The sequence below is a fragment of the Rattus norvegicus genome, chromosome 19 (assembly GCF_021556685.1).
Source record: "Rattus norvegicus strain SHRSP/BbbUtx chromosome 19, alternate assembly SHRSP_T2T, whole genome shotgun sequence".
NCBI lineage: Eukaryota > Metazoa > Chordata > Mammalia > Rodentia > Muridae > Rattus > Rattus norvegicus.
In genome coordinates, this window is record NC_141552.1 from 21,181,769 (window position 1) to 21,209,468 (window position 27,700).

Below are 27,700 nucleotides of genomic sequence, written 5' to 3' on the forward strand. Positions count from 1 at the left end.
ATGTCAAGAGCTAACGGAAATGTACCAGGAAGTGCACACCACAGCAAAGGGAGAGGATGGCACAGAGACCTATGCTATGGGTTAAAGGGCACGGAAAGGCCACCTTGAGCACAGGGGTCAGTCACCTCTTTCACAAACAAGGCAAAGGTCAATGCTCTCAGCTCTGGGAGCCTAAAGGGCTCTGTGGCTCCTAAGCCCTGCAGCTGCAGCCAGAAGCAGCACTGAACAGGATGTAAATGCTGAGTATGGCGATGTCAATAAAACTTTATTTACAAAACCAAATTGGTGGTAGTGGTGGTGGTGGTGGTGGTGGTGGTGGTGGTGGTGGTGGTGGTGGTGGTAGTGGTGGTGGTGGTGGTGATGGTGGTGGTGGTGTCGGCGGACTGGTTCATTTCAAAGCATGCTGGAGTGGCATGGCCACTGAGCATCGGGAAACACAGAAAGGAATGCGACCGGACGCAGGGCTCCCAACACCCTAGACGTCGACCTATGGCACTGGAACAGGGTCCCTGAAGGTAAGTCTGGACAGTCAGATAAGGTAAGTACAATTTATTACAAGGAAATGGGACAAGATAAATCTTCTCTTCATCTCGCTATGCTTAAGCATCTTTAAGAGTGCAGGGAATTCATGTCTCTCAGTCTGGTTTAGAAAAGTGTTTAGAGACAGCAAGAGTACACTCCATGGTTCCCTGACGAGGGTTCCAGGGATTCTGATATCTGGGTCAAAGTGAAAGTTAAGGAGAAAAAGGCTGTCAGGCAGGGCAAAAAGATTCCAATTTCTGGTCTCTTTGGGCTGTAATTTTTACTGTGTTCAAGGCCATGAATGCAGACAGGGTAATAACGAATACAGAACAAGAAGCTAGAGCTTCATTAAGACAAAACGAAAGTAAAAGTTTTGCCCTCTGCACCACTGCCTGAAGCAGGTTTTTCTAAGTCTTTTCCCGAGGATGGCATGTTGACCATTAGATTCACAAGATGATAATGACGAATTCACCTGCTTTTTCTTTTCCTATAATTAGGCCAGCATCGATTCAAGGTGTGGCCCAACCGACTTATTATAAAGGATGATACTGGTTGGTTGAAAAAGGTAGTAGCTTTCTATGAACCATATATTAAGTTTTTATGTATATTAAAATTAACATTGGAAAGAACAATGGTAGGAGAGGTAGCTGGAGGACAACTGCTGCAAATGCTTGCTTTTGAAAATGCTAATTAAGAGTACAGGAGAGCATTATTACCTATAAAGGAGGCTGGGGATATTAATGCTTATATGAAGGCATGCAAGGGTATCTTTTCTGAAAATGGAAAGATGCATATTTGGCACGTATTGATCCAGATAGAGTTATTAAATTATATGTTTAAATACTCTTGAATATCCTACAGGCACTTTCGCTCAGGATGAGTTGCCTTTAGAATGGGTTTATATTAAATAAAACTTTAACCAAACATTAACAATTAATGAGGAACAAATTTCTTTAATTATTCAGCAAGGCATACAAAGACCTGTTACTCTGTGGGGATATGATTGTGCTGCTATTGTTTTCCCATTAAGCAAAGATAAAGTGGAATATTTAATGCAGATGTCTGAGGTTTTTCAATTAGCCATGATTTCTTACACTGGAAATGTTGAATTTCATCCTCTCCATAGTAAATTGTGGGATTGCTTTAAAAAACAAAAAAAATTTGATAAATACACTAATTTCTGTTGATCCATTACCATCAGCCCTTACTGTGTTTACAGATGGCTCTAAGACCAAGATGGCTTATAGGACCAAAGATTAATTTTGGGGACAAGAATCTTCTTTTGGGTCAGTACAACAAAATGAATTATTAGCGGTAATTAATGTATTCCAGGATTTTACTCATGATGTAAAAATATTATAGCTGAGTCCGCTTATGTTGTAGGAGTAGTACAGAATATTGCGACTGCTGTTGTTTCTACATCTAAGCCTATATTAAATGTTATTCTCACATATTAAAGGACTATTGTTATTATGAAACTCTAGAATATTCATTACACATACTAGATCACATTCAAAATTTCCAGAATCTTTAACACTTGGCAATCATATGGTAGATCAATTAGTGGCATTTGCTACCCCAGAAGAACACATTCATAATCATGCCAATACAGGATATTTACATATTAAATATAAGATTCCCTATTCTCAAGCCAAACAAATTATTGCTAATTGCCTATGTGTCAGTCTTCACGTATAAAATGTATTCCATCTCAAATTAATCCCAGAAGGATGCAACTTAATACATCGTGTCAGATCGATATAACCCATATTTCTGAGTTTGGTCGCCTTTCATATATAGATGTAAGCATAGATAATTTTTCAAAATTTGTGTGGGCTACACCATTGCCAGGAGTACGCACTGCTCATGTTATACAGCATCTATTGGAAACTTTTGCTGTTATGGGACTGCCTTCTAAAATTAAAATTGATAATGGACAACATATATTTCTTATCAATATAAACAATTTTGTCAACGATATCATATTGTACATATTACTGGTACAGAACACAATACACAAGGACAAGCTTTTGTTGAAAGAATTCACCATATCCTGAAATGACAAATTATAAAATTAAAAAGGGGGAAAAGAGATGGCCTTATGCAACCTGAATGGAGTTTGCAGACCAGTACCAGGGCTATATTGGCACAAGCATTATACGTTATTAATTTTCTTAATTTACCACAAGGTGAAGTTATATCAAGAGCCAATAGACACTTTGTTGAACTTCCCCCAAGAAGGCATGGAAAAGACAGTATGGATAAAAATTGCCCGGGATGCTGAATGGCAGGAAAGGACATCATTGTATATAGGGGAGAGGGTTTTGTCTCATTACAGGATGGGAGACTATTCTGGTTGCCCGGGAGATGGATCCAAGCACAGAATAATAAGAACTGCTCCCTACCCTCAAAGGAATCCAGTTAAACCAGCTACATTTTCTCCTGATGGATGTTCTCAGGAGATGAGGAGGTGTCCTCCATTACTGAGGCCCTGGCTTCTCTTAGTGTCCACAAACAACAATGGATAAGGATCCGTGCAGTGACAACCCTATTACCTATGTGGGGTCAGGTGAAGCGATTAAGCACTGAAAGGAATAATTTTGTCTCCTTCAGGAAAGTCCTTTACGGCTGAGCACTTATTCTTAGCAATGTGTGTTTTACTCATGGTTTCTTCTGCTGCGGACAATGCCAGTTATCGGGCTTATATTGCTTATCATGATGAAATCCTACTACTTTTCTGTTAGTAAATATATGGATAATGACACAGAACATGATTGGAAGTTAATTCAAGCCTATTTAGAGGGTAATGAAAGTGCTTCAAAAGTAATTAATGCCTTGAAATATGATGTTCGAATGTCTTTTGGTAAACAGCTAGAAGATATGGAATAGCGAAATTATTGGCTGATCAATTGACAGGATTAGATCCCAAGGCTTGGCTTCAAAGGATTTTCCATAGCATGGGAGGAGCTAGTTTTGCCATAATCTTATGTACATTATGTATTATGTTGCTTTATTTTTACATGACTAAACCCCTACAAGGACCTTTAGCTATGTTATGTAAAGTGTTACTTTAAAACAAAAGAAAAAAGAAGGAATTGTTAAGACATAGAGATGCAGCTCCCAGGCAGGGTCAAGAAAGGCCTGGTGCCAGATTCAAGTAGGGGCTGGAATGCCGCTCTGGAGAAGAAAATGTTTTTCTCACTTGGCCTTAAATTATGTTCTGCTGTGTCCCGTTTTGTGGAAGTGGTTCTAACGCTCTCTTGGTAATGGTGAGTATATTTTGATTATAATAAGAGAGGTTATTTGTTATATGAATATTTTTAGAAGAAGCTTTCGTTTATTCGTCTTTCTTTGTTTAATCTTCCCTCATTGTTCCTGGTATCCTGGGAATAATGATCTTATGGTATCTTGACACAATGAAAATTGTAGTAATGCATATTCTTAGCTTAATAAGGATTAATAAAGCTTACAACTGCGTGCAGTTTCTTATGCCTTTGCTCTGCACCCCCTGTGTCCTGGGGGTATGCGACCATACCCAGGGCCCCAACTCACTACACATTGACAATGGGTCACCGCACAAAACACAGAAGCATCTACCTTAGTCAAAAATGGACATTTTATTGAATGCACACACTAACACTGATTGATCACATCCATAGCTAAGATACTAGGGGCAGGTCCGTGGCCCAAAATACATTCTTCTAAACCTATGAAGCGAAAGAAAGAAAGAAAGAAAGAAAGAAAGAAAGAAAGAAAGAAAGAAAGAAAGAAAGGAAGGAAGGAAGGAAGGAAGGAAGGAAGGAAGAAGAAAAAACACAAAAAACTTAAGCTTCTCATAGGAACTTCGCAGGAAGTGTTGTCTGGCGGTCAGTTCTGATTAGGCCATTTTAGATGAAACAGTGCATAGTGACCCTTAATGTGATGGGCCCTATATAAAGCTTTTTGCAATATTGGAATTTTAACAAACCTCATCCAGAACATACAGCAGAGGCAAGGATGTGATCACCATGTCCTTGCTCTCTATCAGGTTATTTTTATGTGTCCTTGATTGTCAGGCATAGAACAGCAACAATCTGAAATAGCTGGTAGACATGGAACAAAGTGGCTAAAACTATAGTTGTGGGTTACACACCTCAACTGTCAAAGGCTAATGCTGTCCTCAGAGACCTCGGAGGCCCCTCTTGTAAGACTATCTATTGGAAAGTGGAAGCAGGTTTATCTGAGTTCAAAGTGAACAGGGCCAGCCAGGGAGAGGGCAACATGGGATACTTGAGACCCTGTCTAAAACCAGCACAAAAACCAACCCTTCATTCAAAGCATCATCTATTAATTCTTTCTTATTTACCACTTTCTCCCTACCAGCCTTTCAGTCTGGAATGGTAGAAAAGGACTGGGAATGTTCCTTCTATTCTAAGGACCTTGATCTCTCTTTCCTTAGGTCCACATTAAGAACACATGCAAATGGATATCACCATCTGAACAACTTAGTATCATCTACTCAGTATATCTAGCCTAATACTGTGCTGTGACAATCTCAAGCTTCCCTGAGTTTCGCTGAACTAGCAAGAAGTATGAAGTACTGAGGCCACACCCCAGTGATCCTTTCAAGGGGTTAGAAGAAAACCATGAGAGATGCTCCACTTCTTTGTCCTTAGATTAAATCACATTGACACAATGTGGGTGGACTATTTAACCAGACATGTTTCTCCCAACCCCACCTTTCTGAGTTCAGACCATGGCAGAATTCATGCCCCACCACCCTAGATATTGAGTTTTGTGATATGTAATTATTATTTAAACCTATGTATTAAATTTTGTCATTTTGTTAATTTTTGTGGTTTTCCCAGTCTTCTTTGATTAACTTTCCTAGTTTTATTAATTTATCCCCTGTGTTCTCTGGTATTTTGTCCTTCCCTTCAAACTAAAGTATTCCTTTTAGGATCCTCTACAGAGCTGTCTTACTGGTTACTCATATTTTGTTAAATTTATTTTTAGTATGCATTCGTCAGCACAGTAGCTGGGCAGCTGCCTGCCCTCCATGGTATCAGATCTACTTTCCAAACAATAACGCTCAACTCTTACAGGCTGTGTAGCATCTTGACTGTTTTTGTTCCACTTGGACAGCCCTCAGGACCAGGCTCTCCTCTCCCTTAACCATGGCTGCTGTCCTCTTCCTCTCTTCTCTCCATCACACATGTTCTTCCTTTATTCTCTGGCAGCTTCTTCTTCCTTCTTCCCTCCTCATGATCCTCTCTAGCAAAGCCCTCAAAGCTCCCCTCCCCCATCTCTCTGCTGTGCAGCTGTTGGCTGTTGGCTTCTTTATAATCACAGTTAACTGGGAACAGGGTCAGTTATTTGGGGTTAACCAGTCCTGAGTTCCACAAATTAGCATTAAAATACAAGCAGAATTAGGCCAATCCACTACAGGGATTTTTGTTTGTTTGTTTGGTTGGTTTGGTTTAATTTTCATTTACCTTTTTACTTGTTATTTTATTTTTGGCTATTTTTTATTAATCGGTTATTTTATTTATTTACATTTCAACTGTTGTCCTGCTTTCCAGACTCCCCTCATCAAACCTTACATCCCGTTTCTGCTCAGCTTTGCCTATGTGACAGTGCTCCTGCACCCACACATATCCATCCCCACCTCACATCTCTAGGATCTGCCTTTGGTGGGGCTCCAGGCCTCACCTTGAACCATAGAGCATCCTTGCATACAGTTTGGCTGGCAGTTTGGCCCCTGGGAGCTTGGGGATTAGGGAAAGAAGATCTGTTCAGATATTAAAGCCAATGTTTGCTGCATTCTCTTCTTTTTCTGGTTATAGGTGAAATTATGTTTGTGTGCTTCTCTTTTTTTAAATTATTGAGAGAAGATTAATTTCTTGGTTTTTCTTGGGTATAGTTTAGTTCATTGTCTTGGAGTTTTCCTCCTATTAGCCTCTGTTGTGCTTTCTTACAGAAAAGAATTCTTTAATTTGGTTTTGTCATGAAATATCCTGGTTCCTCCTTTTATGGTGATTGATGATTATGCTGGATATAGGAGCCTGTGTCTGTATTACATCTGCCCAAGATTTTCTGACTTTTAGAATCTCTGTTGAGAAGTCTGGTGTAATTCAGATACGTCTCAATTTATTTGTTACTAGATATTTATACCTTACCCCTTTTAATGTTCTTTCTTGATCTGTGCATTTAGCGTTTTAATTATTATGTGAATGGAGGAATTTTTCTGGTACAAGTAGTTTGATGTTCTGTAGGCTTGTTGTACCTTTATTGCCTTTTCTTTCTTTACCTTATGAAAGTTTGCTGCTATGATTTGTTGAAGGTGTTTACTGGATCTATGAACTAGAAATCTTAATTCTCTTCTCTATCTATTATCCTTAGGTTTCAACATTTAATTGTGTCCTGAAATTCATGGATGTTTTGGATTCAGTAAACCATACATGTTTATCTGAGATGGGTGTTTTGTGCTTTGTGGGATGACCTCCTTGACCCCAGGCTGCATGAAGAATCTCAGCTGACAATGGGGACATAAATCATGAGTTTGTGTAGCAAGACCCAGGCCTCTTCCAGGTTCTTAGATATTAACTGAGAACCTCAAATACAGTAGTAATGTGATAGTGTGGTGTGAATCTAGTTACTCTTCTCTATTTTGATATAGATGACTCTTTTTGTGTCATGGTCAGCTTATAATGACTAGAAGACCTAAGCTTGAGAATAACCAAAGACTACATTGCTTCTCTAGCAGCTGAGCTTTTAAAAGCCCTGGTGTGACAGCAACTTTTGGTGGACATTCTGGATTATTCCTTCTGTACTTTAACTCTCTGTGTCACTTCCACCATGAGTAAGTTAGTTCAATTCCATAAATTGAAAATCCATCACCTGGAAGAAATACTCTTTTTTTTAAAGATTTATTTATTTATTTATCATATACAAGTACACCGTGACTGTCTTCAGACACACCAGAAGAGGGCATCAGATCTCATTACAGATGGTTGTGAGCCACCATGTGGTTGCTGGGATTTGAACTCAGGACCTCTGGAAGAGCTGTCAGTGCTCTTAACCACTAAGCCATCTCTTTAGCCCAAGAAATACTTTCTGAATATGATCTGAGATTGGCCATGGAAAAAGGGTAGCTTGAACTGTCCCACCTAGGTTCTGGGCCTGCACAGGCCTGCTCTCCAAAAGAAACCTGTGTTCACAGCTGTTGGCTGGCTAAGAAAGATTTCACGAGACATGATACACAGCCCTCGGACTTCTGCTCCAGTCATCTGCACAATTTTTCCCGGACGATATCCTCATACCTCCAGCAGGCGGGTGATGAAGCTGTCCACTCTCAGCTCCCCTTCAGCCATCTTGTGGGCACCAGACTCTCCTCCCTGCAGCAGGAACAAAGGCTTCTCCATGGTGGCTGCAGCAGCAGTGGTGGTTTGGCATTCTCACCTAGGAGGCCCTATGCCTTTCTACCCCAGTTCCAACTCACCTCAGGCCCGGGCCTTCCCCCCATCCACTTCCCACGGAGCAGGGAGAGCAGCACCCACTAGAAATAAAAGGGAAGCCCTTGGTCCTGCCAAGAGTGAACCCCCAGTGAAGGGGCTTGTTGGGGGGGGGGAGGGTGGTAATGGTGGGAGGATGAGAAGGGGAACACCCATATAGAAGGGGAGGGGGAGGTGTTAGGGGGATGTTTGCCTGGAAACCCACAAAGGTAATAACAATTGAAATGTAAATAAGATATACCCAATTTAATAAAGATGGAGAAAAAAATAGAAAGAAAAGGCACACATTTAAAACAGAAGAATATGGACCCTAATTTTAAACCACAGCTCTGTCAATTAACTATACCTTAAGGAAGCTCAGAAAAGCAGGCCAAACAATTAATATTTTCTCGGTTTAAGTAAATAATAATGTCCGCTTCTTGCTATTGTGGAGGGAATTAAATAGATAATATGTAATCATGGAAGTTTTGAAGTACCATCCATTTTTCTGTTCATTAAATCAATCTTACTCATTTCATTGATGAAATATGTATGTTTTCCGTTTCACAGTTATATGTATAATAAAACCAGTATAAAAACCTTCAGAATATTCAGTTATTATAGATATTTGTCATTTCTTACAGAGGGCAACTATGATTGACTACACCCAATTCTATAAAAAACAAAACTCAGGAAACCTGGCCCTTGGCAGCAATGAATCAAGAAATATCTAGGATGGTGGGGCATGAATTCTGCCAAGCAATGACCTCAGATAGGTGGGGTTGTGAGGAAGATGTGTGGTGGAATAGCACACTAGATTCACGTTATATCATCTTGATTTAATCGAAGGACAAAGAAGTGCAGTATCTCTGATGGCTTTCTTCTAACCCCTTGAAAGGTTCACTGGGGTTTGACCATAGAACTTCATTCTTCTTGCTGGGACAGCAACACTCAGGGAAGCTTGAGATCGCCATAGGCACAGTATTAGGCTAGAAATGCTGAGTAGGTGATACTAAGTTATTCAGATGGTGATACCCTTTTCATTTGTTCTTAACGTGGACCTAAGGAAAGACAGATCGAGGTCCTTAGAATACAAAGATCATTTCCAGTTCTTTTCTACCTTTCCTGAATGAAAGACTGGTTGGCAGAGAATGGTAAAAATTCAAGAATTGGTAGATGATGCTTTGAATGGAGGGTGGGTTTCAGTGCTGGTTTTAGACAGGGTCTCAATTACCCCATCTTGTTCTCTATGTTGCTCGTCAGGTTCACTTTGAGCTCAAATAAAGCTGCTTCCACTTTCCAACAGGTAGTCTTACAAAGGGGCCTCCAAGGACTGTGAGGACAGCATTAGCCAATGAGAGCTGAGGTGTGTAACCCACAACTATAGCTTTATCTGAAAGACCCTCAGACAGAGGAGACTCTCGCTCCAGTACTGAGGACAATCACCACCCCATGAACACACAGGACTCAGTCTTGATGTAAAAACAAGAGGTTTACTTTGGGATACCAATGCACTGGGGCTCGACACGGTCCTCACGCAGGAGGGATGTGAGGAGCCTCAAACAACAGAAATATACAGCTTAAAATGTCAGTTAAGATTACACAGTTTCCTTAGCTCAGCTATTTCGTGCCAAGGATAACTAGGCAGATGTTTCTCATCCTGGAATTCCTGGGATAAGGCCGTAACCACATCAATGCAGCTATTTCAGTATGAAGGACGTCTGACTTGATATATGTTTTCTTATCCTGGGGTTCCCAGGACAAGGACCAAGGATATCTGTCTTGGCAGGTGTTTCTCTTCTGGAGTTCCCAGGACAAGGCTATAGCTATGTCAGCCTATAGCACAGCTGCATTCAGTACCAAGGATATCTCACTTCTATAGTGGTCAGTCAGCTTCCCAGAGATGTTTCCTGTCTTCTAATTGCCCTGCAGTAAATATGTTCTGTACCCTCTGTTCTTATGGTCCGGCAGCTTCCTAGAGAGTGGGTGGGAATGTGCTTTCTGTACTTTCTGGTCTATTGTCTAATGTGTAGGGGCTAAGCGAGGGCCAGCTTAAAAGATTCTCATTCGTAAGATATGGCTGTACTGATATCAAACGGGGATCTTTCATATCCACTTTCTTCCAAGTCTACCAGCCATCTCAGATTGTTGCTGTAATATGCCTGACAATCAAGGACATAGAAAAATAACTTGATACACAGCAAGGACATTGTGATCATATTCTGTGTTGTTATGTATGTTCTAGATGAGGTTGGTTAAAATGACAATATTGCACAAAGCTTTATATAGGACCCATCAAATTAAGGTTCACTATGCACTGTCATAGCTAAAATGGCCTGGTCAGAAGTGACCACTGGATCACTCTTCTGTAACTTCACATGAAAGGCTTGTGCTTTTTGTGTTTTTTTATTTTTCTGTTTTTTCTTATTTATTTATTTATTTATTTATTTATTTATTTATTTATTTATTTATTGTTTTATATGTTGTCAGGAAGATAGTTCAAGTCATGGATCTGCCCCCAAAATCTGAGCTTTGCTACCAATACTGTAAACAGTATTAGTGTATGCATTCAATAAAATAACTTGTTTTTTTTTTAGTAGGATAGATGCGTTTGTGTTTTGTGGGGTGATCCATGAAACAGGAGTGAAGATGCTTGTTTCTTACTCTGTCCACTGAGTTATGTCTCTAGGCTTGTCCAACTCCTTTGGCTGTACCACCCCCCACACACACACATTGCTGACTATTTTATTTTTCAGATGAAATCAGACGTTATAGCTTAGAGAGGCCTGTAAGCAATCCTGCTTTTGTAACTTAGGTGCAGAGAGGAGAGCCCCACACTCAGCCTGAGGGTGCATTCACTGGTGGATCCAATATTTCAGTTTCCTCTGCTAACAGATCACCACATTGTTGCCAGGACCATAATGAATGCAATTCTTTCTCCTAAGGAATCCGGTGGCAACTGTTAAATGTTAAGCACAAAGCTTCAGGTTGTACCTATAATACACACCCACATCGCAACCTACCCTACAGGCTATTTCTGGGTGTGATTTCATGCACCTGCACATGATGAGACAGGAGACCTCTTTGGCTACTTATAGTAACTGGTGTGATTTCTCAGTAATCTTTAATGGGTAATATTGCTGACTGAGGAGAATTTGAGGTAGGATGAAACATTTCTGTGCAGGGATTGGGGAGGAAGCACTCATTTAGATATATAGCAATGACTTAGGTTTTTCCAATCAAGCCTAGAGCCAAATTTGGCTTTGGAAGCATGTGGTGCTCAGTGGCTATGCCACAGGGAAGTCTCCTGAAAAGGGCACATCAGCTTTTGCTCAGTACAGGGAGAACATTAGCAGGGAGGCAAAGTCTGTTCTCCGTGACATCAGCAGTCCCTTCGTGGACATTCTATTGTCTCCTAGAGAGACCTTGGAATCCCTGTGACGTCACCAGTATCGTTGTGACAACCAATTCCCTACTTTTTCTCTTAGTGTCCAAAGGATATATCCACAGACATGTTTGCCCGTCTTCTCAGGCGCTTTGGGAGAGTTGATGTTGATAGAGAAGAGTCTAGAGTGAAGCAAACGAAACCTAAAGGTAATGATGGACACAGGACATGGGGAAGGTGGAGTAAGTTCTGGGCAGTGTATGTTGAGCTTCCTCTCAGGGGTGAGTGTGGGGGCCTTCAGCTGGCCTTTATAGCAATGGGCCACAACCACTGGAACATCTCCACAGATATTGAATTCCATGATTATCACAATTCCTGAAAGTCAAGGTTTTCACATTATTAGTTTCTCCATAACCACATGGAGGATATGGCAATGCCTATGCTATTATTGGGTGAACTTCTAGTCTTTACTTTTACAGTGCATTCGGTATGTTAAATTGATATAATAACACCATAAGTAGTCATGGAGGGTATAACTTTTCTGAATTAAACAGGGCATCAATGTACTTCACTTTCATTGCTTCTTTAAATTCAGTGACTATCTGACAGTAGTAAGAGGGAGAGAACTGTGCTCCTGGCATGACCTTATATTCTTAGAACTCCTGTGACTACCTCTGGCTGACGGGGCCAATCTTACCTTCATATATTAGAGGTTCTGTGTGGCAGATATTTTTCTACAGTAGCCAAACTATATGGAGCAGGTAGAGAAAGAGCCTGTAACCTATTGGCACTTCTGGGGCATTTGTCATTTCAGTAGGGGGAATTAATAAATCTGTTGACCATGTCCTCCCCCTACATGACTTTTTAATGCAAAGTTATTGGACTAGAGTAACAGTGTAGGATATCTGAGTATCCCTGATCAATCAATTCATTGTGGATGCTGAATTGATGATCTGACTTCTGAAACCAGAGGGGTGAGGGTCCTGAAACCAGGTTGTAGCCTGCGTACCTGATAATAATCCTGGAGAAGGCATCTCTCTGGTACTTGTAAGCCTGTGTGGGCGGGCATAGGGAACACCTGGCTGCTTACATCTCTTGGTCTCTATATAGTAGTGGGGGAACTGTGATCCACTTAGGATGCCTCTTACACATAGACCAAACTCCTTGCAGTGACACTGGCTTCCAAGCATGTTCTCCTGTTTGGACCTCACTGTGGTCTGTGTATGCTCTATGCATTCACCCCATGCGGGTTCACTTGTGTTCTTCTACCTACAGCGGCCTGCAGACAGACGTCATCCCCTGAAAATGTCCTAAACAAGGTGCAGGCCAACGAGGAAGAGGAGAGGCTGAATAGAGAACTGGAGCTAACTACCAAGGAGAGAAATGAGCTGACAGATCGCCTCCTTTATGTGACAGGTGGATCCATGAGAAAGAGGTATGCATTGCTCCAAACAAACGACCTTGTTCTAAACCTCATCTCCCATAGATAGGAGATTCAGAACCTGACCCTTACTGAGGAGTGAGATTGAAAATGGACTCTCTGATTCTGCCTGTTGAAAATCTGAACTTGCAATCTGAGTGAAGATTTCAGGGATAAAGTCACTGGAGCATGAGTTCCCAGTGTACAATTGGAAAGCCCTTGACAGGTGGTAGTTTTGCAAGGTTCTGGGTGCTGTGAGTTTGTGGAGAGTGTTTGTGCTTGCTAGGAAGGTGACTGAACGCTATCATCTCCTGGCAGCAGCCTTAGGTGACAGGTCCCACAGTGTTCATATCAATGCTTAAGTAGAAGGCCTGAGGCTCTGGCCTGCTCCTTCTTGTCTCTGTGCGTTACACTCTGAGACAGTAATGGTGCATGCATTTCTACTGATTCTCATTGTGCTCTTTCCATATTTGTCTCTCTTTCTCATTCTCTGAGTCTGTTTACTTTTCTTTTCTTTTTCTTTTTTTTTTTTTTTGGTTCTTTTTTTCGGAGCTGGAGACCTTACTTTTCTTTTCTTGTGGGTGTGCCCCAGCTTGTGTGTCTGTGTGTGCACAGCTCTGCATGCATGTGCACAACCTTTATATGTTTCTCTATCCCTCCACCTTTGGAATTTAGGGGTCTGTTTTTTGACCTCAGGATTTACCTTTATAATAGTTTCATGGAGGTGTAAGTGCTTTATTTTGGAAGCCCCACTTTCAACAGCACAGTTCTTTGCCTGTGTAGTCACATTTGTCTATACATTTGTATGCCTTGGGCAGATTATAAGTTTGTGGCAATATCTGGTCTCATCTCCAGAATTATGTGTACTGTCTGCCTCTAGAATATTAGTTATTCGGCTTGTAGCATTCCACTTGTCAAAACAGGAAAAATGAAATCAGAGGTTTCTGGATGTGTGTGTGTGTGTGTGTGTGTGTGTGTGTGTGTGTGTGTGTGTGTGGTTGGGTAAGCTCTGTGGCCTAGGCTCTTGACAGCATAACAGGTTTGAATGCAGATCCAGCCCTCCTGATTGAAAAAAGTGAGCCAGGGAACCCTTTATCTGGGTGCTTAGCTTCTGTTGTCCTGGGCACACAATTCCAAGTTTCTGAAGCTGAAGAAGATCCAAATATGTAGAATTCAGAAAGTGTCCTTCCAGGGCTGGGGTAATACAAGACATAGCCTGAGTTCATATAATCCTAAACCTTGATGTTCATTGGGTTCTATCTTCCTGGGGCCAGCCCCTACTTCAGGCCAAATCCATTTTATGAAAACTTGAAGATAAAGGAGAAAGAGGTCATGTCATTACTGCACAACTTAGACACAAAGAACATTGAACATCGTGAGAAATTTCAGGAGCTCAAGAAGGAGATTAACTTCTATCGGTAAGTACTGGTCAAAAGGGCCCATCACTTGTGGAATATCCATTGCTGCCTCTCTTTGTTCTGGACTGGAGAGCCTGCAGCTCTGGGTCCATGTCTTCTGCTGTTTAAATATCACTGTGCCGTGGGTCTTTTGGACTCAGTTTCAGTTCCATAAGAGACTGTTACTTATCACCACAGTGTCTATGCATCTTTAGAAGGCTCTGGATAGAACTATACTGATTCAGGCATCAGAGTGTTATTAGGCCGACCTGGGCCTCTGGGGTCATACCAGGTTTAACAAAGCTCAATGTGGGGACCACATGGTTAGCATGACCTCCCTTGGTCATACTGTCCTCTTGTGGTTGTTTACTGCCTACTAATTGATGTTGCCCAGATGCATTGGGCTTTCATGGATAGTTGTAGATTCCTTGTTCTTTTGGAGAGACATGGACTGTTAGGTGCTTGGGTCACAGAAACAATTTATTCTTCCCTGGATTGGCCGTTTGCTGTTTGTGGAGCAGCCTTACATGTATGGAGATGTATTCTATGAAGTCTTTATGGGTATCTGGGTCCTGGTGGAGTTTGTGGGATTTGGCAGTTGGAATGGGAGGAAGAGGCTTCAGGATCTTACTATGCAGAGTGTGTTTCCAGCAACCTGCACAGCCGGCTCCTGATGGACCAGGCATGTATGAAGAAGAAGTTGGTCACATTGAAGCAGGAGAGCAAGGAGTTAGAGCGATATTTGTTTGAGTTGAACCCGAATGCTGAAGACGAACAGGAGAAGACCAGCAACCTCCAGACCCAGCAAAATTTGGTAGGAACAAGCAGCTGAGTCAGATTAACAATGTCTGATACCATTTGCCTATTGGATACATCTTTGCTTCCCCTATCATCTTTCTAATCTTCCCACACCCAATCAGTCACCCACCTCATGTGATAGAGTTATTCATTGCTCTGTCTATGCACAAGTATTCTGGGATGTTAACCACTTTTCAGAAACTGAATTATGGGCAAGTACACTTCTCTGCCCTTTTTGAAACTGCAGTCCAGAAATGGTGACAGAGGAATAACATATCACATGACTGCATCTCCCTGTCATAGATTGGATGCTATGAAGAGTTTTGAACGAGTTCTTGGTCGTGTGACAAAGGTCATACAGGGGTCATGTGATGGTTGGATGCACCTTGTAGGGATAAGAACCAAGTGCAAATGGCAAATGAGTCCTGGTCATTGGCTTTGATCTCAGTATCATGTGGCCTTCTACTTTCTTCCTGCAATCCAGTTAGGTCTCTTCTCCTTTCCCCGTTCTTGGTTTTCACTGGTAGAAGTTTGAGGAGCAGCTTGTTCTCCCACAGGACTGTGAGGGTTGTTGGTGACTTTCCCCAGGCTGCAGAGATATCAGCAATGATTTCAGTGAAAAGATCAGTGCTGTCTGTCCAATGCAGCTGAAGGGACAGAAGGCAGCAACTTGACACCTGGTATGCGTGTCCCCACTAAATCAGTGTCTTAATAGCTGCCTTCTCCTCCCAGGTCTCAGGAACTGCAGGAGACATGGCATAGGACAGATCCCAAGAAGACAGCCCCCTGAAGAGTGAGTTTCTCTGTCAGGAGTTCCCTGCTGACGACAATCCTCAACAGTCAAAGACTTTTTTGGGGAGAATATTCTTCTTCTCAGTTAATTTCCTCATTGTATAGAGACCCTAAATTTATGTATCCGTATGCCAGCCTGTCTCATTGAGGTCTTTCTCCTCTCTCATACCGACAACACCATTTGAGAGACATCTGAGGGGACTGCCTTGACATCTCCCTAGAGGAGAAACAGCACTACAACTGTGTTTCTAAATGTTCATTAAGAAAATGCTGTTAAGAAATATTTTTGGTTATGATTTTCATTGAAGTTTTCTTTTTGTTATTTCATAGTTATATATTCTTGTTACTGTTTTTCATTTTTTATACCATTTTAGTTGTTCATTTTATGCCTGTTTTTTGTAAATTGTATTCCTTATGAATAAAAATTGATTTGTAACTCTTGACTCTTAAGACCATCTTATTCAAGTGTCCTTTCCCCTCCTGTAGACTTAGAACTGACAGCTGGATATGGATCTTTGCATGGTCCAGGCAGCATGAGTAAATAGGGAATTTAAAGCCACCAAGCTGTACACAGGGTGATAGTGTCTTTTGTGTGGATAATGTGACTTTTTTTATGGACACACACTTTATGATGTAATCACTGACATACTGTATCCATGCTGTCATGTGTTCTGCTCATCCTAATCTATATCAGTCTACAACACCCATTCCTTATTGACTGTTTGCCCAGATATTGAGTAACACACACTCATGCCTGTAGAGCTGCAGAAAAAATGACAACTTTCACAAAGGAATATAGAATAATCCTAATCGAGAACCATGTGCCTCGGTTTTTCTTACAATACAGCATTAGTATTAAACCACAAAGATAATGACCATCAACGTCATTTTGGGAAATAGGTTTTTATAGGTGCTGTTTCATTTGATCATTCATATGCTGTGTTTTTTATTGTTGCTGATTATATTTATTTTTATCATGTAACTCAATGGATCTTTTTTTTTCAAATGTATGTCTGGGCCACTCCTGAGTGCATTTCCCTCATGATCCAAAAGAGGGAATAGCATTCCCCATTGTAGATGATTGTTAGGGTCCATGTGGTTCTTCTGAGAGAGCAGCAGATGCTCTAACCTGTGAGCCATCACCACAGCTCCTGTAGGTAGCTTTTGTCCTTCCAGGGCATGTGCTATACTAGATGGACGCCATCTTCTCCCATTAAGGAGAGAGATCTCAGGAGATGTGTATGTACAGGTGGTTGAGGGGTGCCTGCTCAATGTGGTAGCCTGCTAGGCATCCACACCGGGCTCTGGTGCCTCCACTGCTCATTGTGCATTCAGCATCATCCTCCAGCATCACTCAGTTTCAATTCCAAACAGAGCTTTCACTTACTATCGATGATCATATAGATTATGCACATCTGATAAAATACAGAAGAGACTAGCCTCCTTCTACAGGCCAACTTGGCATAATGAATTCTTTTGATAGAAAGCAAGATAATTATCTTAATCTATGCAGTTTAGGGAGGTCCTCAAGAGCATCCATAGTGAATGCAGACTGCAGCTGTGACCACATGTTTCTTTTGCAGAGCAGGTCTGTGCAAGCCCAGAACTTAGGTGGGATAGTTCATGTTTCACCTTTTACATGGAAATCTGTGATCGTATTGAGAAAGTATATTTTCCTCGTGACTCATTTACAATTTATGGAATTAAACTGACTTACTGAGAGTGGAGGTGACTCAGAGAGATAAAGTGCAGAAGACTTATCCAGTAAGTCTGCAAACAGATGCTGTCTCATTAGGGCTTTTCAATGCTCAGCAGCTAGAGAAGCAAGGGAGAGGCATTGGTGACTCTCAAGCTTAGGTCCTCTAGTCATTATAAGCTGAGCATGACACAAAAAGTCATAGGTATCACACTAGAATCTAGTAACTAGATTTAACCAACCTATCACATTAATGCTATGTTTGGTGGTATTTTTTGCTCTCTTAGGACCTGGAAGAGGCTTGGGGTTTTCTAATCCTACTCATAATTTATTAATCTTCCCAACACTATGGGCTTTGTTCTGTTAATGCTAACAGCGCCATCCAATACCTAGGATATTTTCTACTGACATGTGTGACGTGAGACAAAACAGTCCCTGTCATCCGTCACCTGAATAAACTTCCTTAGAGGACAGTGTAGTTGGAGGGTCCTTCTTTCCTCTCCAAGATCGAGAAACATTTCCAGTCTTCAGACAAGTGTGTCAGCCATTGTCCAGTGACTGTCTTGAGATGTCCACATTGTCAGCTGAGTGTCGTCATCCAGCCTGCCCTGGAATTGTTGTAGATGATTAATAGGGTTCCAGCCCTAGGATTTAATTCAGTGCTACAGTACTTGGCAAACACACTCAAAGCCCTAGCTGCCACCCTAGTCCTGTGTGCTCTAGAGAAAGAAAATAAAGAACCACATTGTCTATCAAGTTTCTCCTCCAATAGAAGGAGAATCTGCATTGGGTCTTTTAAGTAACTCTAAGCCCCAGTTTCCCCACAGCTCCCTCCATCGATTGCACTATTGGTGCATTTTCAGTAATTCTCACTTTATTTTTGGTGTGCAAAGAATATGCACCATGTCAGTAAAGTGTGTGTGTGTGTGTGTGTGTGTGTGTGTTCATCCATGAACTCACTATAAATTATTATCAAATGACCCAGAAGACCGTGGAGAAACCTGTCGATGTGCATGCAGAATTATGTTACTACTGTTCCATGGCACCTTGCAGGGAACACTGAAATAGTGGGCTGCTTTAATAGAGCCTAAAACCAGGCTATGCATGGTTTTCTGTGAGATTGTGATGTGCAACACCACAACAGAGATCAGCAGAAGCTTCATTTATTCCATGTTGCTGTTACCAAGAGGAGGCAAAGCTTCATCCCATAGAGAGTCTGTAGGATCTGATCAAGGGCAATAAACTCAGGGTTGAAATCAAGCCTTTAGAAACAAAGAGAAAAATACAAAGTCAAGGAAAGCAAGAGCTGTGTTTTCTTCCTCTTTTTTTTTTTTTGAGAAGATCCACAAGAGAGACAACCCCTTCCTCTAACTAACAATGCAGAAGAGAGACAATACATAAATTAAAAATCAGAAATGAAATGAGGGACATAACAATAGACACCGAGCAAATTCCAAAATCATTAGTTCTTACTCCCGAGGACTTTACGCCAGAAAACTGGAATATTTCTTCGATATTGTTGATTTTGTAGACAGATAACAATTACCAAAGTTAAATCCAGATCTGGGAAGGTATTTGAATAATACCCCTAAGAAAATAGATACACTCATTAAAGGTTACATACATTATATATTATATTGCTTTCTTTTTGCACGATTAAACCCCTTTGAGGACATTTAGGTATGTTATAGAAAGTGTTACTTTTAAAACAAAAGAACAAAGAAAGAAATTGTGGTGTCACTGAGATACACTTCCCAGACAGGATCAAGGAAAGACAGCTGAGAGATGCAAGCAGGGGCTGGAATGCTGCCCTTGAGAAGAAAATGTTTTCTCACTTTACCTCACACTATGTTGTACTGTGTCCTATGTTTGTGGATGCGGCTCTCATGCTCTCTGGCTTATGACAAGTGTATTGTGATACTAGGAAGAAGGGTGGTTTGCTATACAGATATTTTAAGAAGAAGCCTTTGCTTAGTCTTACTTCTTTGCCTAGTCTTGCCTCAGTCGTTCCTGGTATCATGGGAATAACGATCTTATTATATCTTGCCAAAAGGGAAAGTGAGGTAATGCATATTCATGCCTATATAAGGGTTAATAAACTTGCAGCTGCATGCAGTTGCATCTGCCTTTGCTCTGCATCCCCTGTGTCCTGGTTATTTGTGACCGTACCTGGGCCCCCAACGCACTAGATATTGACAAGCATCACCCTTTTCAGTGTTAGGTATATATTTTTTTGAAATCTATGATGTGGAGGCGTATTACAGCAACAATATGAAATAGCAGGCTAGCATGTATGAAAATTGCTGTGTTTAAGCTAGGTGTGGGGACAAGTCCTCAAAAGGAGCTGTTAAGATGGGAAACATATAATGCGTTTGTTGCTGGAATTGAGTTGCCTCAGCTGTGTTGCTCTGCCTGCTCAGTGTCCATTCAACATCACTCTGTTTCTACACAGGAACTCAAGGTTTGCCCCAGCCGCCTGTGAGCTGTGATATGGGCAGAGAAAGGCCAGGACACAGTGCTGGTTTTCCACTACTCAGTTATGCTGAAATTTCCACTACTGTACCTGTATACACAAGTACAGTGTGGTCAGTTATTATAGATATTTGTCATTTCTTACAGAGGGCAACTATGATTGACTACACCCAATTCTACAAAAAACAAAACTCAGGAAACCTGGCCCTTGGCAGCAATGAATCAAGAAATATCTAGGATGGTGGGGCATGAATTCTGCCAAGCAATGAACTCTGATAGTTGGGGTTGTGAGGAAGATGGATGGTTGAATAGCCCAATAGATTCATGTCGTATCATCTTGATTTAATCTAAGGACAAAGAAGTGCAGTATCTCTGATGGCTTTCTTCTAACCCCTTGAAAGGTTCACTGGGGTTTGACCTCAGTTCTTCATTCTTCTTGCTGGGGCAGCAACACTCAGGGAAGCTTGAGATTGCCATAGGCACAGTATTAGGCTAGAAATGCTGAGTAGGTGATACTAAGTTGTTCAGATGGTGATACCCATTTCATTTGTTCTTAACGTGAACCTAAGGAAAGACAGATCAAGGTCCTTAGAATACAAAGATCATTTCCAGTTCTTTTCTACCTTTCCTGAATGAAAGACTGGTTGGCAAAGAATGGTAAAAATTCAAGAATTGGTAGATGATGCTTTGAATGAAGGGTGTGTTTCTGTGCTGGTTTTAGACAGGTTCTCAATTACCCCATCTTGTTCTCTACCTTGCTCGTCAGGTTCACTTTGAGCTCAAATAAAGCTGCTTCCACTTTCCAACAGGTAGTCTTACAAAGGGGCCTCCAAGGACTGTGAGGACAGCATTAGCCAATGAGAGCTGAGGTGTGTAACCCACAACTATAGCTTTATCTGAAAGACCCTCAGACAGAGGAGACTCTCGCTCCAGTCCTGAGGACAATCACCACCCCATGAACACACAGGACTCAGTCTTGATGTAAAAACAAGAGGTTTACTTTGGGATACCAATGCACTGGGGCTCGACACGGTCCTCACGCAGGAGGGATGTGAGGAGCCTCAAACAACAGAAATATACAGCTTAAAATGTCAGTTAAGATTACACAGTTTCCTTAGCTCAGCTATTTCGTGCCAAGGATAACTAGGCAGATGTTTCTCGTCCTGGAATTCCTGGGATAAGGCCGTAACCACATCAATGCAGCTATTTCAGTATGAAGGACGTCTGACTTGATATATGTTTTCTTATCCTGGGGTTCCCAGGACAAGGACCAAGGATATCTGTCTTGGCAGGTGTTTCTCTTCTGGAGTTCCCAGGACAAGGCTATAGCTATGTCAGCCTATAGCACAGCTGCATTCAGTACCAAGGACATCTCACGTCTATAGTGGTCAGTCAGCTTCCCAGAGATGTTTCCTGTCTTCTAATTGCCCTGCAGTAAATATGTTCTGTACCCTCTGTTCTTATGGTCCGGCAGCTTCCTAGAGAGTGGGTGGGAATGTGCTTTCTTTACTTTCTGGTCTATTGTCTAATGTGTAGGGGCTAAGCGAGGGCCAGCTTAAAAGATTCTCATTCGTAAGAAATGGCTATACTGATAGCAAACGGGGATCTTTCATATCCACTTTCTTCCAAGTCTACCAGCCATCTCAGATTGTTGCTGTAACATGCCTGACAATCAAGGACATAGAAAAATAACTTGATACACAGCAAGGACATTGTGATCATATCCTGTGTTGTTATGTATGTTCTAGATGAGGTTGGTTAAAATGACAATATTGCACAAAGCTTTATATAGGACCCATCAAATTAAGGTTCACTATGCACTGTCATAGCTAAAATGGCCTGGTCAGAAGTGACCACTGGATCACTCTTCTGTAACTTCACATGAAAGGCTTGTGCTTTTTGTGTTTTTTTATTTTTCTGTTTTTTCTTATTTATTTATTTATTTATTTATTTATTTATTTATTTATTTATTGTTTTATATGTTGTCAGGAAGATAGTTCAAGTCATGGATCTGCCCCCAAAATCTGAGCTTTGCTACCAATACTGTAAACAGTATTAGTGTATGCATTCAATAAAATAACTTGTTTTTTTTTTTAGTAGGATAGATGCGTTTGTGTTTTGTGGGGTGATCCATGAAACAGGAGTGAAGATGCTTGTTTCTTACTCTGTCCACTGAGTTATGTCTCTAGGCTTGTCCAACTCCTTTGGCTGTACCCCCCCCCCACACACACACATTGCTGACTATTTTATTTTTCAGATGAAATCAGACGTTATAGCTTAGAGAGGCCTGTAAGCAATCCTGCTTTTGTAACTTAGGTGCAGAGAGGAGAGCCCCACACTCAGCCTGAGGGTGCATTCACTGGTGGATCCAATATTTCAGTTTCCTCTGCTAACAGATCACCACATTGTTGCCAGGACCATAATGAATGCAATTCTTTCTCCTAAGGAATCCGGTGGCAACTGTTAAATGTTAAGCACAAAGCTTCAGGTTGTACCTATAATACACACCCACATCGCAACCTACCCTACAGGCTATTTCTGGGTGTGATTACATGCACCTGCACATGATGAGACAGGAGACCTCTTTGGCTACTTATAGTAACTGGTGTGATTTCTCAGTAATCTTTAATGGGTAATATTGCTGACTGAGGAGAATTTGAGGTAGGATGAAACATTTCTGTGCAGGGATTGGGGAGGAAGCACTCATTTAGATATATAGCAATGACTTAGGTTTTTCCAATCAAGCCTAGAGCCAAATTTGGCTTTGGAAGCATGTGATGCTCAGTGGCTATGCCACAGGGAAGTCCCCTGAAAAGGGCACATCAGCTTTTGCTCAGTACAGGGAGAACATTAGCAGGGAGGCAAAGTCTGTTCTCCGTGACATCAGCCGTCCCTTCCTGGACATTCTATTGTCTCCTAGAGAGACCTTGGAATCCCTGTGATGTCACCAGTATCGTTGTGACAACCAATTCCCTACTTTTTCTCTTAGTGTCCAAAGGATATATCCACAGACATGTTTGCCCGTCTTCTCAGGGGCTTTGGGAGAGTTGATGTTGATAGAGAAGAGTCTAGAGTGAAGCAAACGAAACCTAAAGGTAATGATGGACACAGGACATGGGGAATGTGGAGTAAGTTCTGGGCAGTGTATGTTGAGCTTCCTCTCAGGGGTGAGTGTGGGGGCCTTCAGCTGGCCTTTATAGCAATGGGCCACAACCACTGGAACATCTCCACAGATATTGAATTCCATGATTATCACAATTCCTGAAAGTCAAGGTTTTCACATTATTAGTTTCTCCATAACCACATGGAGGATATGGCAATGCCTATGCTATTATTGGGTGAACTTCTAGTCTTTACTTTTACAGTGCATTCGGTATGTTAAATTGATATAATAACACCATAAGTAGTCATGGAGGGTATAACTTTTCTGAATTAAACAGGGCATCAATGTACTTCACTTTCATTGCTTCTTTAAATTCAGTGACTATCTGACAGTAGTAAGAGGGAGAGAACTGTGCTCCTGGCATGACCTTATATTCTTAGAACTCCTGTGACTACCTCTGGCTGACGGGGCCAATCTTACCTTCATATATTAGAGGTTCTGTGTGGCAGATATTTTTTTACAGTAGCCAAACTATATGGAGCAGGTAGAGAAAGAGCCTGTAACCTATTGGCACTTCTGGGGCATTTGTCATTTCAGTAGGGGGAATTAATAAATCTGTTGACCATGTCCTCCCCCTACATGACTTTTTAATGCAAAGTTATTGGACTAGAGTAACAGTGTAGGATATCTGAGTATCCCTGATCAATCAATTCATTGTGGATGCTGAATTGATGATCTGACTTCTGAAACCAGAGGGGTGAGGGTCCTGAAACCAGGTTGTAGCCTGCGTACCTGATAATAATCCTGGAGAAGGCATCTCTCTGGTACTTGTAAGCCTGTGTGGGCGGGCATAGGGAACACCTGGCTGCTTACATCTCTTGGTCTCTATAGAGTAGTGGGGGAACTGTGATCCACTTAGGATGCCTCTTACACATAGACCAAACTCCTTGCAGTGACACTGGCTTCCAAGCATGTTCTCCTGTTTGGACCTCACTGTGGTCTGTGTATGCTCTATGCATTCACCCCATGCGGGTTCACTTGTGTTCTTCTACCTACAGCGGCCTGCAGACAGACGTCATCCCCTGAAAATGTCCTAAACAAGGTGCAGGCCAACGAGGAAGAGGAGAGGCTGAATAGAGAACTGGAGCTAACTACCAAGGAGAGAAATGAGCTGACAGATCGCCTCCTTTATGTGACAGGTGGATCCATGAGCAAGAGGTATGCATTGCTCCAAACAAACGACCTTGTTCTAAACCTCATCTCCCATAGATAGGAGATTCAGAACCTGACCCTTACTGAGGAGTGAGATTGAAAATGGACTGTCTGATTCTGCCTGTTGAAAATCTGAACTTGCAATCTGAGTGAAGATTTCAGGGATAAAGTCACTGGAGCATGAGTTCCCAGTGTACAATTGGAAAGCCCTTGACAGGTGGTAGTTTTGCAAGGTTCTGGGTGCTGTGAGTTTGTGGAGAGTGTTTGTGCTTGCTAGGAAGGTGACTGAACACTATCATCTCCTGGCAGCAGCCTTAGGTGACAGGTCCCACAGTGTTCATATCAATGCTTAAGTAGAAGGCCTGAGGCTCTGGCCTGCTCCTTCTTGTCTCTGTGCCTTACACTCTGAGACAGTAATGGTGCATGCATTTCTACTGATTCTCATTGTGCTCTTTCCATATTTGTCTCTCTTTCTCATTCTCTGAGTCTGTTTACTTTTCTTTTCTTTTTCTTTCATTTTTTTTTTTTTGGTTCTTTTTTTCGGAGCTGGAGACCTTACTTTTCTTTTCTTGTGGGTGTGCCCCAGCTTGTGTGTCTGTGTGTGCACAGCTCTGCATGCATGTGCACAACCTTTATATGTTTCTCTATCCCTCCACCTTTGGAATTTAGGGGTCTGTTTTTGACCTCAGGATTTACCTTTATAATAGTTTCATGGAGGTGTAAGTGCTTTATTTTGGAAGCCCCACTTTCAACAGCACAGTTCTTTGCCTGTGTAGTCACATTTGTCTATACATTTGTATGCCTTGGGCAGATTATAAGTTTGTGGCAATATCTGGTCTCATCTCCAGAATTATGTGTACTGTCTGCCTCTAGAATATTAGTTATTCGGCTTGTAGCATTCCACTTGTCAAAACAGGAAAAATGAAATCAGAGGTTTCTGGATGTGTGTGTGTGTGTGTGTGTGTGTGTGTGTGTGTGTGTGTGTGTGTGTGTGTTTGGGTAAGCTCTGTGGTCTAGGCTCTTGACAGCATAACAGGTTTGAATGCAGATCCAGCCCTCCTGATTGAAAAAAGTGAGCCAGGGAACCCTTTATCTGGGTGCTTAGCTTCTGTTGTCCTGGGCACACAATTCCAAGTTTCTGAAGCTGAAGAAGATCCAAATATGTAGAATTCAGAAAGTGTCCTTCCAGGGCTGGGGTAATACAAGACATAGCCTGAGTTCATATAGTCCTAAACCTTGATGTTCATTGGGTTCTATCTTCCTGGGGCCAGCCCCTACTTCAGGCCAAATCCATTTTATGAAAACTTGAAGATAAAGGAGAAAGAGGTCATGTCATTACTGCACAACTTAGACACAAAGAACATTGAACATAGTGAGAAATTTCAGGAGCTCAAGAAGGAGATTAACTTCTATCGGTAAGTACTGGTCAAAAGGGCCCATCACTTGTGGAATATCCATTGCTGCCTCTCTTTGTTCTGGACTGGAGAGCCTGCAGCTCTGGGTCCATGTCTTCTGCTGTTTAAATATCACTGTGCTGTGGGTCTTTTGGACTCAGTTTCAGTTCCATAAGAGACTGTGACTTCTCAGCACAGTGTCTATGCATCTTTAGAAGGCTCTGGATAGAACTATACTGATTCAGGCATCAGAGTGTTATTAGGCCGACCTGGGCCTCTGGGGTCATACCAGGTTTAACAAAGCTCAATGTGGGGACCACATGGTTAGCATGACCTCCCTTGGTTCTACTGTCCTCTTGTGGTTGTTTACTGCCTACTAATTGATGTTGCCCAGATGCATTGGGCTTTCATGGATAGTTGTAGATTCCTTGTTCTTTTGGAGAGACATGGACTGTTAGGTGCTTGGGTCACAGAAACAATTTATTCTTCCCTGGATTGGCCGTTTGCTGTTTGTGGAGCAGCCTTACATGTATGGAGATGTATTCTATGAAGTCTTTATGGGTATCTGGGTCCTGGTGGAGTTTGTGGGATTTGGCAGTTGGAATGGGAGGAAGAGGCTTCAGGATCTTACTATGCAGAGTGTGTTTCCAGCAACCTGCACAGCCGGCTCCTGATGGACCAGGCATGTATGAAGAAGAAGTTGGTCACATTGAAGCAGGAGAGCAAGGAGTTAGAGCGATATTTGTTTGAGTTGAACCCGAATGCTGAAGACGAACAGGAGAAGACCAGCAACCTCCAGACCCAGCAAAATTTGGTAGGAACAAGCAGCTGAGTCAGATTAACAATGTCTGATACCATTTGCCTATTGGATACATCTTTGCTTCCCCTATCATCTTTCTAATCTCCCCACACCCAATCAGTCACCCACCTCATGTGATAGAGTTATTCATTGCTCTGTCTATGCACAAGTATTCTGGGATGTTAACCACTTTTCAGAAACTGAATTATGGGCAAGTACACTTCTCTGCCCTTTTTGAAACTGCAGTCCAGAAATGGTGACAGAGGAATAACATATCACATGACTGCATCTCCCTGTCATAGATTGGATGCTATGAAGAGTTTTGAACGAGTTCTTGGTCGTGTGACAAAGGTCATACAGGGGTCATGTGATGGTTGGACGCACCTTGTAGGGATAAGAACCAAGTGCAAATGGCAAATGAGTCCTGGTCTTTGGCTTTGATCTCAGTATCATGTGGCCTTCTACTTTCTTCCTGCAACCCAGTTAGGTCTCTTCTCCTTTCCCCGTTCTTGGTTTTCACTGGTAGAAGTTTGAGGAGCAGCTTGTTCTCCCACAGTACTGTGAGGGTTGTTGGTGACTTTCCCCAGGCTGCAGAGATATCAGCAATGATTTCAGTGAAAAGATCAGTGCTGTCTGTCCAATGCAGCTGAAGGGACAGAAGGCAGCAACTTGACACCTGGTATGCGTGTCCCCACTAAATCAGTGTCTTAATAGCTGCCTTCTCCTCCCAGGTCTCAGGAACTGCAGGAGACATGGAATAGGACAGATCCCAAGAAGACAGCCCCCTGAAGAGTGAGTTTCTCTGTCAGGAGTTCCCTGCTGACGACAATCCTCAACAGTCAAAGACTTTTTTGGGGAGAATATTCTTCTTCTCAGTTAATTTCCTCATTGTATAGAGACCCTAAATTTATGTATCCGTATGCCAGCCTGTCTCATTGAGGTCTTTCTCCTCTCTCATACCGACAACACCATTTGAGAGACATCTGAGGGGACTGCCTTGACATCTCCCTAGAGGAGAAACAGCACTACAACTGTGTTTCTAAATGTTCATTAAGAAAATGCTGTTAAGAAATGTTTTTGGTTATGATTTTCATTGAAGTTTTCTTTTTGTTATTTCATAGTTATATATTCTTGTTACTGTTTTTCATTTTTTATACCATTTTAGTTGTTCATTTTATGCCTGTTTTTTGTAAATTGTATTCCTTATGAATAAAAATTGATTTGTAACTCTTGACTCT

The 27,700-nt window shown here is 41.8% G+C and overlaps 2 protein-coding genes across 14 annotated transcripts in view; one reads left to right on the plus strand and one right to left on the minus strand.

Moving 5' to 3' along the window:
- LOC147999071 (disks large homolog 5-like) overlaps positions 1 to 27,700 on the minus strand; it is a 50,462-nt gene that overhangs the window by 11,294 nt on the left and 11,468 nt on the right. For 4 of the 6 annotated variants that reach the window (XM_087596083.1, XM_087596084.1, XM_087596082.1 and 1 more), the window contains one exon: positions 17,932 to 18,090. The gene's annotated coding sequence lies outside the window, so the exon portion shown is untranslated. Of the gene's footprint in view, positions 1 to 7,823; positions 7,899 to 17,503; positions 17,602 to 17,931; positions 18,091 to 27,700 lie in introns of all 6 variants that reach the window. The other 2 variants (XM_087596087.1, XM_087596085.1) reach the window with 2 other exon arrangements.
- Positions 298 to 27,689, plus strand: LOC147999072 (disks large homolog 5-like). 8 transcript variants are annotated; one of them, XM_087596095.1, is made up of 7 exons: positions 298 to 515; positions 1,742 to 1,808; positions 11,483 to 11,588; positions 12,655 to 12,814; positions 14,074 to 14,217; positions 14,848 to 15,010; positions 15,727 to 16,222. In XM_087596095.1, exons 3-7 carry the CDS (start codon positions 11,507 to 11,509, stop codon positions 15,754 to 15,756), a joined length of 579 nt encoding a protein of 192 aa, XP_087452221.1. In that variant the 5' UTR covers positions 298 to 515; positions 1,742 to 1,808; positions 11,483 to 11,506; the 3' UTR covers positions 15,757 to 16,222. The 8 variants fall into 8 exon arrangements, with proteins under 8 accessions (XP_087452221.1, XP_087452224.1, XP_087452220.1 ...); XM_087596093.1 differs by lacking the exon at positions 1,742 to 1,808 and adding an exon at positions 9,301 to 9,360 and having other exon boundaries at positions 339 to 515; XM_087596094.1 differs by lacking the exon at positions 1,742 to 1,808 and having other exon boundaries at positions 333 to 515.